The sequence below is a fragment of the Dendronephthya gigantea genome, unplaced genomic scaffold (genome assembly GCF_004324835.1).
Source record: "Dendronephthya gigantea isolate DGI-Jeju-01 unplaced genomic scaffold, DenGig_1.0 000010F, whole genome shotgun sequence".
NCBI lineage: Eukaryota > Metazoa > Cnidaria > Anthozoa > Malacalcyonacea > Nephtheidae > Dendronephthya > Dendronephthya gigantea.
The window spans coordinates 252039-267633 of NW_021163020.1; the positions used below are offsets into that span (position 1 = coordinate 252039).

At 35.7% G+C, this 15595-nt stretch overlaps 3 protein-coding genes across 3 annotated transcripts; 2 read left to right on the forward strand and 1 right to left on the reverse strand.

The window, feature by feature from the left end:
• Positions 1 to 113: 113 nt before the first annotated feature.
• On the reverse strand, positions 114 to 6487 carry LOC114517915 (dnaJ homolog subfamily C member 11-like). Its single transcript, XM_028537765.1, has 21 exons — positions 6389 to 6487; positions 6087 to 6173; positions 5936 to 5978; positions 5775 to 5845; positions 5634 to 5663; positions 5461 to 5532; positions 5284 to 5354; positions 5102 to 5153; positions 4897 to 5019; positions 4539 to 4606; positions 4391 to 4455; positions 4135 to 4259; positions 3960 to 4039; positions 3616 to 3732; positions 3376 to 3531; positions 3187 to 3260; positions 3041 to 3085; positions 2898 to 2949; positions 2706 to 2808; positions 2503 to 2632; positions 114 to 2269 (listed from the first exon to the last, which is right to left on the reverse strand). The coding sequence occupies exons 1-21, from the start codon at positions 6452 to 6454 to the stop codon at positions 2241 to 2243; spliced, it is 1659 nt and encodes a 552-aa protein (XP_028393566.1). The 5' UTR covers positions 6455 to 6487; the 3' UTR covers positions 114 to 2240.
• Positions 6488 to 6508: 21 nt separating this feature from the next.
• On the forward strand, positions 6509 to 9550 carry LOC114518318 (tRNA pseudouridine(38/39) synthase-like). Its single transcript, XM_028538293.1, has 15 exons — positions 6509 to 6584; positions 6854 to 7023; positions 7154 to 7247; positions 7337 to 7444; positions 7525 to 7727; positions 7792 to 7852; positions 7995 to 8054; positions 8136 to 8212; positions 8310 to 8427; positions 8510 to 8573; positions 8647 to 8706; positions 8783 to 8840; positions 8980 to 9032; positions 9124 to 9225; positions 9342 to 9550. Exons 1-15 carry the CDS (start codon positions 6528 to 6530, stop codon positions 9413 to 9415), a joined length of 1359 nt encoding a protein of 452 aa, XP_028394094.1. The 5' UTR covers positions 6509 to 6527; the 3' UTR covers positions 9416 to 9550.
• A 379-nt stretch (positions 9551 to 9929) lies between these two features.
• Positions 9930 to 15569, forward strand: LOC114517893. Its single transcript, XM_028537740.1, has 7 exons — positions 9930 to 10285; positions 10443 to 10501; positions 13342 to 13686; positions 13789 to 13917; positions 14028 to 14150; positions 14271 to 14396; positions 14526 to 15569. The coding sequence occupies exons 1-7, from the start codon at positions 10236 to 10238 to the stop codon at positions 15278 to 15280; spliced, it is 1587 nt and encodes a 528-aa protein (XP_028393541.1). The 5' UTR covers positions 9930 to 10235; the 3' UTR covers positions 15281 to 15569.
• The last annotated feature ends 26 nt before the right edge of the window (positions 15570 to 15595 follow it).

Consider the following 15595-nt stretch of genomic DNA (forward strand, 5'->3'; position numbering starts at 1 on the left):
CCCTCAAATTTAATTATATTTTTACTTTCGTATTTCGAGTGTTTTGCGTTTAAATAAAATCACGAGAGCCTTTCTATAAAACATTTCATCTGACTTACCCAAAACGAGTTCCTTTCAGAGCGGATCACTTGAGAGAATACACCAAAAACCGCAATCAGGTTGACTGAAACAAAGTCACAAACAAGATAAAAGATTTACCATGAAAGTAAATAAGCAAGATAAAATTTAAACCTTTCGAGTCGCCAGCTTTTCATCAAAAACAAGATAAACGACAATTAAACTAGATTAGTATATACATATTTATTCTCTATGTTAAAATCTATCATCACACTGAAATACAACAGTTATTAGAAAATATATTTACATGAAAAATGGAACATTCATTCATATGGAAATCTTTGCTCTGATTGAAAAATAAAAATGACCAGGGCAAAAGAGATAGCTTCTTATGAAAGAAAATATAGCAAACTGATTTAAACGATTTTAAACAAAGGCAAACTTCAGTACAAACAAAATAATCGAGAGTTGTGAAACAGAATATAATACCTGAGTTTTCGTTGTTTTGCGTTTAATACAACACGACTTGAGTATAATTGAAGAAATCTCTGCCTGTTATCTCGCTACTTTTCAAAAAACGCAGTATATCCCCTAACAACAAAGTCTAGCCAGGAACATACAATTTCCATTAATACAAATCCACGTAACTTATTTGAAAATAGCATAAACAACGGTCGTTTTCGTTTCTCCGACAAGTATGCTAACATTTATTTAAAATATTAAGACAGCGATATTCCTCCGTGTGAGGCTTTTTCAACATCGACAACAAATTCAACGAAATTGAATTTTTAATTTGATCTAGCTTCCCGCTTGGGATGATGCTGTTTTAATAATCTCGGCCAGAATGTGGACACCCGCTAAACTTTAAGGGATTCTAATGTTTGTACACAGATCTCGATGAAAAAATTAATAACCGAATACAAACAAGACAGTCTTTTCTATTTTTTTATTAAAATCTGTACTTGCACATTGTCTTGGCTACGCCGAAATATTTGATATCTTATTATTATTGCGATCAAACAATGCGTCAAAGGAGTTATGACTCAAGGCAGTTGTTGAGGGGATTGCCGAATATGATATATTATTATGAGGCAGAAAATAACTTCTTCAAGTCTAGCTTAATGAAAAGAGTTTTGAGTCAGGCAGCTCATTTGCAATGCGCAGTATGCAAAGACCGAATGAACAGGAAGTTATGAAAGAGACGAGGATTTAGACACTTATCCAAAGAAAACACCTTTAATCCAACTCTTAATTGAGTATTTAGTGTTGAGAATTTCACGCTTTCGGCGTTGGTTTCTTGATGAAATGGAGGAAAATCATTAGTAATCATCACTCCACCATTTTCTGAATTATTTGATACTCTAGGACCAAGGAAAATCGTATTAATAAGTTATTTACTTAAAGATCTTTCTACGCTAAAACCAATTATCTTAAGAAATGATTTTGAATGACTTGAATACGTAGCCATGCATAATTCTCGCGCGGCTGTTGTATGTAGCTACGGAGGGAACGCTATCACGTCTGGTCTGTCGTTTCGTCCTTCCATGCATGATATCTTTGATGATTAATCATCAGCGCACTTTCTTGAATGTCGCGAAATGATCATATGTTGCAAAAAATCATCGAGTGAAGTATGATGAGATAATGTGTTGTATTAATCTTCAATGTGGATTGTGCAAGATGAATAAACGACAGAGTGTAGCATATGGATATATTTCAAAACTTTCTATATTAGATTCAATCAGAATATATTCCCTTTGCCAGAAAGAAACGTTTATCTTATGATTCTTTTGCAGGGGGTAATAAAAAACTGCGAAAATAAATTAAAATTTAATTAAAGATCTGACCAGAAAACGTGGCGAAATAATATTATGGCTTAGCGTTGCTATAGCATTTATCAATCTACATGAGCGATTGTCAAGACAGAGATCACGTGACAATCACGCGTAGAAAAAAGTCACAGTCGTACAGCGGTTGTTGCTGAAATAGCAGGGTAAAATTGATAGATATGACCAAAATTTCATCTGTTTGTCCCAAGTAATGAATGATCTTAGCTCTAATGGAACACTAAAGCTACACATCTTAAAAATCATTTACTTATTATAAACCTTAAAAAATCGGAAAGTAAAGATCTTATCTCGGATGTCAATTTATTTATGAAGTTTACAGTACACTTTCCTTTGTCACGTCGTTTGTGCTTGCAGACGATGAGCTGTAGACATAAGAGAATTATTGATCAACTATTAGCTATCTTAAACCTTGTGTGGAAACCAAGTGCAGAAGTAGCTACAAGTCAAGAACTGTGGTTGGAAAAATTGGTGATCTTCAGTTCAAGTTTTGTATGAGATGAAATGAAAGCAGGATTCACGCGCTGCAGGGATCATAAATCATGCATGAAAATACCAAACCACTCTATAAAAAACAAAGCACTGATGACGAACTTACATTGTTTTGGAATCCTGAGTGCTTCATTTTCTTCAACAGTAACTTCATGTAAGGTGTCTCGAAAGAGATACCTCACCCGAAGTGATTTTTCTTCTCCGATACAAGGGTCGTAAAAGCCGCTTATCTGTGACTGAAAAACAATAATGAAATTCGTTATAAAAGTGAATAATTGAAGATTTCAACACATGATGAGAAACACAGACCTTGCATCCTTCCGTTAAAAATAATTTAGAGTCTTTGACTTGACACTGAAGTGCTGTCGTTACATCAATTACTTTGTTTACTCGGTAGGGATTGTTTAGATCGCTGAAAAACAGAACGTTAGTTTTTTTTTATGAGCCAAGATTCCTTCATGTATTTAATAAGTACTGATTCGCCGTCGTTTATTTGCTTACTTTTCATTGAAGGAGTTGAAATTTCCATACCAAGCAATCAATATTACAAGACCTAAAATATGAAAATATGAAATCATATATAACACACAAAGTGTTGCCGAAGATGTCGCGGAACCAAAACACGAGATACGTCAAGCTCTAACCATGTCTCTTTCGTTCACATTCTACGCATGCGTCGTCATTTCTATCTAGAAAACAAAATAATTAATATAATGGTGATCTTGATAAACACGTGAAGACCACCTGAAGACCACGTGAACACACTGTGATCTGATTATTTGATATTTACTCACATATTCCTCAGCGCTCTTCTTCATTGCAGCCAATTTTTCAGCATATTGCTCTTGTTTGTCTTTCGACTCTCTGTAAAGCAATCATGAAGTCACTACGATGATATTTTCTCAATCCTAGAAATTTATAATAAACTAGCGACGTTTAGGAATGACGAATATTTTTAGAAACATTTATATTGATATACTTTTCTTTTGCTTTCGCCAAGAATGGTTTAACAAGAAGTGTCGTGATGGAATAGTAAATAAGTAATGGTGTAACAGTTCCATAAAAGATAGCCATAGGTGATATTGACTCAGAGAGGAACAGGGGAAAAATAAAAGTCTGGTTGGAGCGATTCAACCTGAAAATACAAGAAAGAAACTATTATGATCGACACGAATTGTGAGGAATGACAGAATCAGCATGAGAAACTCTTAAATCATACCTGAGTTTTAAGCTAACACCAGTCATACTGTCTATAGACATGCTAGCGCCCAGGTAACTGTGTTCAGATATCTTTTGATCAACTCCATAGCTCAAATGGGATCCAAGAAAGCCAATTCTTTGATCAAGAAAATTAAGAAGAGAAAATCATGCAAAGAGAAACTAAGCCAGCTCACAATCGCAAGATGTTAATATCCGTGATCGCATTAATCGTGACAATCTACGTCGTATAGAAAAATGGAAACATTCGTTTGGAATAAAAGGGAAACCTGCGCTAAGAGAGGAACCTAGCCATGATCAATGTGCAGGAATCACATACAGAGTGTTCTCTAAGATAAGGCTTACTTTATTCCAGTGCGTAATTTTGTATCAACGTTTAGATTGTAATGATAGGAGAGGGAAGCAAAACAGTTCCTCACCCCCAGCTGCAGAGAAGAAAACACAACTGGTTATTATTGGTAATACTACACTGGGAATAGGGAGGTTTGGCGATTAAAAAACTCTGGTTCTGATTGCTAACCTGAATCCCAACTTGCAGTCTTGAATTATCATACTCTGTGACAAGAGAGGATTCCATTGAGGAACCTGAACCAGCCTTCCAGGTGATGTAACCATTCGTGTGGCTGCCTAGTTGTCTGGCAACCACTGAAATGGAAGAAAAACGAATCAAGATGACAGCATTTACTCACCGGAGAGTTCGACATTATGGATGATAACGTGGAGAAATATTCCATCATGCTTCTACTAGACTGTTCTAACGTAAAAAACGAACATACTTGCTTGAAATCCAGCACCAATGCCACGGTTATGCATATGCAAGGCGATCCCTAAACTACCATAACTTAATAGAGGAAGAGACAATATTGATAGTTTAGAATGAAGATTCATTATTAATCTCAATGAATTAACACCAACACAACCAACCTGCGCTGTGTTAGATTACGAAATGCCCTCAACTGCAGCATAGGACCATTACCTGCCGCAAACTCAACCTAAGAATAAACAATTCGCTAAATCATACAGTCAATAATATCAAATATCATATTCAGATCAATTGAAGCTTATATTCACTCTAATACATCTTGTTTTACAGAAAATGTAATCCTCTTATTAAATACGGCCGCATTTGAACGATATTAAACAAACTCGAGCTGGCTCTGAGAGGTGATGATAACGGCGTAGACGAGGAAATATAAAAATATTTATTACGATCACGGATAGTATATTTTAACGAGACGGTCTTAAGGTGGGTTTTACTAGATTTTTCTGCTGCTGACATTACCTCAGCCCAAGAGAACGATGAAAGAACTCGTCTCCATGCGGCTGACACGTGACCATTACCATTGCCATTTTGAACCGTCAAATTGCCACTTAATGTAACCGTGTCACTGGTTGTCAACGGTGCCTAAATATTAATAAATGTGTCAACTAGTTGAATTAATACTGAAGAAAATGAGTGGAATATACAAAGCATCGTGTTTTATGACCTCTATTGATTGATTGATGGTCATTCTCGTAACTTCAATGTTTGGCAATCCCCTGGAAATACAAAGAGACAAAAGGTATTGTTGGAGCAATGATGAAATGCAATTTTTCTCTTCTATGCCATGGTCAATATTAAATGAAAGAATATTTGTCTAACAGGAGTAAGTTTAAACACACTAATTACCTTTCTTCAGGTTCATATTCATCATAAGGTTCAAACAACTCTGTTCCATCAACACCAATTATTATATCTCCCTAAAATAAAAAAAAAATTCCTGGCGAGTTAACACTTTCTATAGATGGTCTTCACCAGTGAACACTGGTCTTCACTGGTTTCAAGAAACACAAGTGCATGAGAAACCTTTGGGTTTGTTCTTCTATGTAGTCTTTCTTCTTCTTTTTGTCTTTGAAGTCGTTCATACTCTTCTTGAATCTAAATAATGATTTTATAATACAATAAATGACAGGCAACTCATTCACTGGTGGTATACTCTGGTGGACACTGTTTAGAATTAGTTTTCTTCAATAACCTACCTCTGCTGGGGTGCGCTGCCTTGCAATCACCTGTGACAAAGAAATATAAATTTCAGCTCTTGTTGAAGACATATTTAATTTTCTAATTCTCTTGAAATAATTTCAAATGCTTTTCTAATAATTATAAATAATACAAATTACCTCCCAGTTTGCATCCAGTCCTTTCTGTCCATAAATATCATAAATGGCTCTTTTATCTGGATCATTGAGCACTAGAACAGATGAAGATGAGATATTCTTTTGAGGTTTATCATGTTTTGATTTACTGGATCTTTATAAACTTGCATTTTAACATTTCAAACCTTCATATGCTATTTGTAGTTCATTGAACAACTTGACAGCATGCTTAAAAATACAAATATTTAATAAAATTTGAGCTTATTTGTTGACAGTAAAACATTAATATAGGAATTAAGATAATGGTGACGATTGACTATATACTGTATTGCACACCTCTTTTTTGGCTGGGTCCACATGCCTGTCTGGGTGGTAAAATTTACAAAGTCTGCGATATGAGGACTTGATTTCGTCAGTGCTTGCCTGGAAAATAATATCATCTTATTTACATACATCATTATACCAGACAAAGAAGTGAAAGTACTATGAATATTACAGTAAATATCAATATATGAATTTAGAACACAGAGTTCACTACCATATTCTCCAACACAATTCCACTGAAATTTCACCTGAACGTACTTCAACTGTCGCACGCAATACTCTTGTATCGTAATAAAAGACTTTAGGTCTCTTACCTCTCTGCTTACGTTGAGAACTGCGTAATAGTTTATTTCTTCCAGTTCATCATCACTTGCCGCCATTTTTAAATTTCTACTTTTTGATTACATGAAGTATCCAAAAAACTTTCAGAAACTGGATGTTTGTAAACAAAACATGGAAGATGGAAAAAGAAAACGAGAGGATGACCAAAGCAATTCGGTAGAGAGAGAGGTAATATTTCATATGAAAGTTCTTCTGCATTTAGAGAAGGCTTAAACCCGTCGTTCTTTCGATAATCGCCCCAATATTTCCTGGAAATATGTGGTAATATGGTAGGCGTCTATTTGAGGACGAAATGATTAGAAGGAACCTCTTCAGTCTTCACGATGGTACAAAGTCATCAGACAGGGTAAAATACTCGGGCATCATTTAGGCACATCGCAAAGTGATGTATCGCTGTGTAATCTTTATTCCTGACAGTACAATGTTTTAATCAACAGGAACTTCTGGCCAGATTAACAGAACTTGAAAATCGGAACAGGGATCTGGAGGAACAGCTCTCTAGAGTTCAACAAAACCAGTCTAGCATTTCATCACAATCCATAAATAAAAAGCAAAAGAATGAAAAAGAACCAAAGCTGAAGAAAAGAAAAGTCTTTGATTTCTCCAGGTATAGTTCAGATAAACAGGCAGGGGCGAAACTGGATATTTGGTTGAAGATCAAACTATGATTGAAGTGGACTTACCTTTGCATCATCCTTCCTATTTATGGAAGTATTACTTATTTATACCTACATTAGGTACAATGTTCGCTATGTTGCATTGAAGATTGCATATCTGGGTTGGGATTACCATGGTTTTGCAAGTCAAGAGAACAATGAAAATACAATTGAGGTACCAGCTAAACTAGAGCCTTATTAGAAATTGCATGAGCTATACTAGTATCAGCTTCTCTTAAACACAAATGATCTTCATGTTTTAAGGGACACCTCTTTAATGCCCTACAAAAAGCCTGTCTAATCAAAGATAGATCAACATGTAATTACTCAAGATGTGGTAGAACTGACAAAGGAGTCAGTGCTTTTGCTCAGGTAATTATGATTTGTTTCATGAGCTGCCTAAACCCTGGTTAACATTTCATGTACTGGACATTTGTCAATCTCCAATACAGGTCATCTCTCTGGAAATTAGAAGCAATCTTGATGAGGGTGATGGAGTTATCCAGAAGAAGGAGTCAAACACACAACAAGATAATTCAACAAACAAAAATTCTTTCAAAGAAGAAATAAATTATGTTTATGTTTTGAATAAACTTTTACCAGATGAAATACGAGTGTTGGCATGGATACCAGTTGCACTAGACTTTAAAGCTAGGTATTTATAGCCTAGACCTGCCCGAAGCATTATTTGTGTATAGACTCACTCTATATTTTTGTAGGTTTAGTTGTGTCTACCGAATGTACAAATACTATTTCCCAGCTGGAGATTTTGATATTGAGGTACATTAGATTTTGAGAAAACAACGCATTATTAAAAAAACAACGCATAAAAATAAATAATAAAGTTTAGAATGGTTTCAAATTTGCACGCGGAAGTTCAAGCAACCTCCTTGGTTCACACTGAAGTTCGTTTAAATTTCAGCTAATGAATAAGGCAGGAAAGAGGTTTATTGGTGAACATGATTTTCGGAACTTTTGTAAGGTATAGAGCAAAGTTTGATTTTAGTTCGTGCAAGAATTAGTGATAATTATAACAACGTTATGGCTTCTGGATTTTTTGTAGATGGATGTCGCGAATAATGTAACGTCGTTTCGTAGAAATATTCTATCGGTTGATGTTCAAAGAATGAATAATTGTAGGTGAGATAAGAGTGAAAGTATGATATGCAAGGAATTTGAATCTTATTTTTTCTCATCGCGACATAGTTCACAATGTTTTGTGAATGTAATCTTGTAGTCAGAGTGAGTATGATATGTGTGTGGTAACTGTGAAAGGAATGGCATTTCTATGGCATCAAATCAGATGTATGGTCGCAATCTTGTTTCTAGTTGGTCAAAATCTAGAAAAACCAGAGGTTAGCCATCTCATGAACGCTATTAGTGAAGACGTTCAAAATTTTCTAGACGTTTATCAAAGGTGAATGATTTTTTCTTCAGATAATCGATCATATGTTGGACATAACAAAATGTCCTCGTCGACCTCAATACAGTATGGCATCTGGTATGTGAGCGAACTTCATGTCACTGCCAGGAAGGTGAAATAGTTATCATACTTTCAGTTTTGTTATTTCTAGAAATTCCTTTGGTCTTATTTCACTGTGAATATAATGACATAAACTGGCAATATGCCAAAGGTAAGACTAGTGTATATACACTAAACTACTTCGCAGAAACAAGTTCTTTTCAAAAGAAGCCGAATTTTTGTTGTAGATGAAGTGACGAGGATTCGAGACTCCTATCAGAAACTCTGGACAACAAGCAGTATAAAGTAATTGATAGTAGAATAACGACACTGCTATAACTGCAGGCTACTAACCACTCTGTATCTAGAATGAACAATATTTACAAACCCCTGAAGAGACAGCGGATTGTATAATGATATATATCTATAATTTATTTCCCCTAAGGACAACAATGATGCGAGAATTACTAAATGGTGAACATACGGATACAACTGAGGGTACATGCAGAAATAAGCTGATAATTTACCCTTTTTAACTGTTATCAAATTTTTAACTGTTATCAAAACATATTTTCTACGCAAACTTTAGATAATTTTTCCTGTAAAAAAGGTGACAAAGTAGCAGGAATGTGTCTAATTCCTGGTCATTATGTCAAGTCTTATAAAAAGATCCTCGACAGAGCGTTATGTGGTAAAGTATTTGATCTCGTTCTTGGAATAACTGGGATACGAGACCGAAGTTGATTAAGAAGCGATCACGAAAACAAATTCAATTTTGACGTTGAATATTTGTATTATTTTCTGTAGACAGCCTTGAGACAAAACTAGAAAACTTATCCGCCAAACAAGAAAGACTAAAGAAGAAAATTTCTATGGAATAACTTAACTTAGAATAACAGTCGATAAGGTCTAAAACCTCACTGATATTTAACTTCGTTTAACAAAATAATAAAGTTGACAATTCAACCACAATCCTGTTCATTACGGTTTTAATGATAGTGTCTTAAAATGTCGCCTTTCTTTATGTTATCTTATTACTCTGATACAATAAAAAATTGCATAATGGTAGTGCGGAGGATGCAATAATTAATTTGAATAAGAGCTCTTTTATGGCCGGTATTAAAGTACAATAAGAATGGTCTATGAAATAGATCATCTTTATGTTATTGGGTGGATAAGAGGTTAATAATCTTAGTGAGCAGGCAAAATAAAGGATTGAAAAAACTTCCTGCTAACAACTGCTTTCTAGTACAAATTTGCAAAATTAGCGTTCGAAGCAGAAATGTCTAGAGATATGTAATATTATTTAACGGAGTCTTGGCATGCGTACCGCGTGGTCAGGTCCGTGCCTCCAACGTGCATCCGCGCAATATTGCGGCCAACCACACACAGCCATAAATCATTATCCAGAGCGTCGTCATATTGTCCTAAAACCCAGGTGTGAAATAAAACGCTATTTATCAAACTTTACCGATCGTGTAATCACTTTGATCAAAATCGCACGGAACTACGTTGTTCCATATGAGCACACATCCTGAAAACCGCTCGTTATAACTGCAGGATTTCGACAAGGTTTGAGGAATATAAATAGCAAGGATTATTATCACTGGTTAAAGACTTAGTCTAAAGCAAAGCCAAGATCAACACAGATTAAAAGAAGGGACGCTTCAAATATCATTTGACTTCGCGTAAAGTATAAGGATGATTTCTGTAAGAAAGTGTTGTGCATTCCTCATTCTATGGTTGGCTTTGTAAGTGTTTTCATTGATATTTAGTAAGCGGTTACATTTTGCTGGTATATTTACATTGTAAGTCTATCGTAATTTCGGATATATTCAAGTCCGTTTTCAACTCGAGTTGAGATGAAAATTAAAAGGTTTCCACGAACAAATTTTTGACTAATTTCAGGCTGAACACAGCAGATACAAGACGAGACAAGAGATGTCAAAAAGGTGTAAAAAGACGAGGTAAAGAACAAGAATAATATATAATAATATGGTTTGAATATATAATAAGCTTAGCAGGAGCTACATGCAGGGGACTATTATGCTCTTGCGATAACGTTACCTTCTCTGCAGCTTAAAGAGTCGAGTATGAAGCTATCTCACACTTAAATCATATTGCGGTTTTGTTCCGGTGGGATATAGTTGCCAACCAATATTAGCTATATAGACTAATATACTTTGTCGTTTCATTGATAAATCCTGGGAATCTCAAAATCGCGATGCCATAAAAAAGTAACGTACGTACACTTTTTCATGAAGAATAGCTTATTTTCTCTTCCATCATTGTCGCTCGACAATATTTTATATCCTTCTTAATAGTTCGATGATGGTCTACTGTTGAAATTTTGCTCTCTCGAAGGAAAAACTTCTCTCAAAGATGAACTGAATATGCGTGTTATATAAGTGCGCTTTCTTAGAATGTTTGAAATGATTTAAATCTGAATTTTATATAAAAAAATTTGACTCGAAGAGAGGGCTTTCATACAGTCTTTAAGGGATTTCTGAGGTGTCTGAAGGAATGAGTGGATTCAGCCAAAGGTGTCAAACCTTTGTAAGATATGGAGTCAACAAGACTATTGACCTTCTAAGTCCACAAAGAATTAAAATAAGGACAATCTTTTGTAAAAACAAACGTAAAATGGAAATGTGACGGTCGTTTATGACTCTTGACAGCTTACAGCGGGTATAAATATTGGAACTAGCTGTTCTGTGCTTCAATACCACCAGATACTCGACACACGTATAGTTATTGCGTACGCCAACGTGCTTATTAAAGGATTATTTTTTTAAGAGATTGCGTTTCTCTGGCTCGTGTACATATTGACAATCACACAATCAAGATTAAAATCGACATTATCCATATTTTACCATTTAAAGTCTTAAACCCACTTGTATGCTTAATGCATAAGAGGAATATTCTGGTATGAATGTGATGAATGAAATTCCAGCATAGAATTGATGGTATTTTTACGTTCAAACTAAGTTCATAGAATAGCGGGCGATTTTTTCGTGTTTTTTTTCTGAAAGGCAAAATATCAAAGAACGTGGATTCGTGTAAAGCATGCAAGTTGAAATATTATTCAATGCTAAACATTAAAGGGAGGGTTTTATATTAAATTTTCCCTCTAGTCTTAAACATTTTCCCTTTAGTCTTAAACATTGTTGTGAAACTTGTCTAGGATATGTCGACGCTATGTCCAGCAGGTCAGGAATGTGCGTGGGATTATAACACACAATTAAAAAACTTTGTTTTGAACAACAGTAGAGCGCCAAAAAGCAATAAACGTTTTCAAAAAAGATAACGCTTTTTGCAATTTTAGAAAAGCAGGTTCATAAATCACGATTTCCGCGACTCTGGTCGTTTCCGCTGCTGTTAAAGAATGAGGCGTGATTTCTGTCAACTTCAACAAATTGTTCCGTTGAAAGTTTATATAACAACTTCCATACAGGTTTTTACATGAAAACACCGAACTTTAGAATCGGATTACACTCTCGTTTTTTTCGGCCGAAAAGCGTCTCTATGTTTACATTAACGATTGCGGCTTATTGCTAGAGGCGCGTGTCTTACCAGGCATTTAAATTAAACTTACCCTCAAATCATAAATCATAGTTTACGTCAACATGACAAATTGTTTCGTTTTTGACAACACCGATTAATTCAAACATAATACGACTGCTTCAAGCTCTATTACATAACGCCATCATCAGATTGGCGGGAAAATTCTTGTATGCACGGGAAACTAGCGACAAAAACTATCGAGAATACGGGGGGGAGGTGTTTATGCAATTACAATAAATGCTTAAAGTGAAGACATATCTGTTGGATCGTTTAAAAACTCTGTACTCTTTGGGTGTGATTTCTTTCATCTTTTCAACTGAAGTATTTAGAAAATAGACTGTGAAAGTGTCAAAAATTCTACTGAAAATTAATTCAGAGGAGTCAAAAAGCTGCTAGACGGTGTTTGAACACTTCACACGCAATAAAACATGTCAGTAAAATTTGCGCACAACTCATATGTATGTTTTGCACTGATTCAAATTGCTACTTTGTTGATCAACATTGTGACTTTCATACATAAAAAACATCATTGAGCGCGCCATATCTTATCATTTACGTTGAAAGATTGGCTGAATAATTGGACCAAACACCGTCATACCTCGCTTTTGTTTTCTTTGTCCTGGTCTTTTGTTTTCCTTGTTTTCCCGAGGACATTAATTGCTATCTAACCTAATTATTGAGCTAATACTACAAGCTCTGGCGTTACGATGCCATCATGGGTGGCCAAGTATCGTTTTTATCTTTCTTCATATTGCTTTCAGTCCTATTAACATTGGAAATTATTGAGGAATATTTCACGCAAATGCACGTGTCGGAATTCATCAATAAGGGAATATCGTTGTTACCACGTTATCTACTCAGACACTTGAAGGAACCATAAATCTTAAGATTGTCAAAACCCCGCGTCTTATGGCCGCGCCAACAGGAGGAATGTCGAGACATGTTGTCGCAATGTTATAAATTACAGGAGAATGCTGTCCGCTATTGGGTGTGAATGTGTTAAGAATTGCACGCGTGTTATGATCGCACGGAAGACACACTAATTGTATACGTAGAAACTCATCTAAAGAAGCGATTCAAAATGCCTGCAGCACATTGTGATCAACTTCAAGCCATGCATGGATCATGGACGTTTTGATCAACACCGATTTAAAGAGCTTTTCTGTAGACAATAATCACCACTCTTCGCTCAGATTATTGTCTCCCTTTCATAAGTCATGATTGTAATTTATTTTCCCCCCAGGAAAATGTCGCACATCAGCCGTTTTGACAAAGAGTTTTGGCGACCTTCGTTCACCAGGCTACCCAAGAAACTACACGAATAATATACAAAGCAGTTGGCACATTCGTGTACCAAAAGGATATCGAATTAAGCTTAAATTTCGCAGATTTCACATCGAAGATTCAACGCTATGCCACAAAGATGCACTTGTTGTTGCTTTTGATAAAGCTCAGAGAAACACCAGGTTATACTGTGGAAAGAGAAGACAGAGAGGTGTGACGTCATCATCGAATGAATTATGGTTGATATTTCGAACTGATGACGACGGAACTGGAAAAGGATTCTATGCAACTTACAGTGCTGTTGGTACGAAATTGCGTATTACAGTATGAAAATGTATTTCGAAAACCAAAAAAGGGACCAAGTTTTGTTTTTGACCAGAGCTTAACCACTGATCTTTCCTTTTAGACGTGAATGAATGCAGGAAAGAAGTGTGTAAATTCCCAAGTCTGTGCAGAAATACAGTGGGTAGTTACATGTGTGATTGCCCTGATGGGTATCGATTGCGAGGAAGAAAGAACTCTGGCAGATGTGTGGGTAAGAATTCTCAATATTACTAATTAGAACCAGGATTAGAACGTATTTATTAGGGTTATTTAAAGGGCATGGAAAGGATTAAAGACAAACCTAAAATGGTATTTTTTCAGATATAGACGAGTGTTCAAGCAGCCAGGTGAAATGCGAGTTCAAATGTGTGAATACGGCTGGTAGTTATCATTGTGTTTGTCCAAAAGGATTCAGATTAGCTTACAACGAGAAAAGTTGTCGAGGTAAGTAGACAAGAGTATGTTCTAACATTCTAAAGTGTATTCCATTTTCTCTAATTAACTCCTAATTTGTCTTTCTTTGTTCTAATTGGTTCATTAATATTGAGCAATTGTATTTCTTAGACGAGAATGAATGTCTCAGAAACAATGGAGGTTGCAGTCATCAGTGTCGTAACTCGAGGGGGTCGTATGCATGCCTCTGTCCAACTGGATACAAATTAGACTCGAAGGGAAAAACCTGTCGTAAAGGTTAGTTGGGTGCGTACATTTTGAACTTCACCATTTTAAACAGATTGTTTAACCGAACCTAAATATGTTCATATGTTGCAATACATGAAGAGATTTACCTTGAATCGAGTCCTTCTTATTTTATTTTAGAAATATTCTACGATTACCAAAAGATTTATTACGTCAAAGAAGATGCGGCCATTGGGACCCTGGTAACTACAGTGAAGGCAAAGTTGGCGAAAAGAAATGGCGAAAATTTGCTCTTCTCTATTGTGGCTGAAAACTTGAAACGGGAACATCCAACATTTAAAATGAACATTACAAGTGGTGAATTAACAGTGAATTCATCTTTAGACAGAGAAACTGTCTCTGAATATTTACTGGAGATTGAGGCAAAGCATTTAAATCCAAGAAACAGTAGAAGGTCGAAGAAGGCACGAAGTTTTGTCGTAGTACGAATACTCGACGTAAATGACAATGCTCCTATGTTTAGTTATCCAGCTTATACGATAACTGTCCCCTGTAATGTAAGACCCGGGATTACCTTGTATCGTATCGACGCATACGACCAAGATGAAGGCAAAAATGCACAAGTGACATTCAAACTTGAGCCCGAGAATCCCTATTTCACAGTGCAGAGGCACAGCGGTAAGGTGAAAGTTTTGCAAGGACTTCGTGAGTTTTGTAATGAGAGTAGCAGTTCTCCATTGAAAAGATTTGAGTACAAGATTGTCGCCACTGATCGTGGAAGTCCCGCGTTGAGAACGCGTGTACGCGTCAGGTTTATCATCGCTGCCGTGGATTTGACGTCACAAACAATGTTCGTATGGTATACTGACAATCATGATGTTAAACTCGTACAGAAATCGTCACGTAAAAACCACAAGAAGACGGACTCTTCCTAAAAAAATTTCATGTAAAATATATCGATTTGCTGCTAAATCAGGCCATCGAAGTTTGGATATTATCGAGCATTTAAGACCTAAAAAATCACAACTAAAATAATTTCTTTCCATTGTATAAAGGACTAAGCCTTTAAAAAGCTTGAAGAGTAAGCTCGTCCTAGGTCACAACATATTTTACCGTTACTCATAAATGTAGTTTTGTGTATGTATAAAATGTATATAAGAAATCATATATTGATATGTAAAAGACAATATTTTAAATATATTCATGGTGAATGTGTATCCTACAACAAGACTTGGATCATATTATCAGGT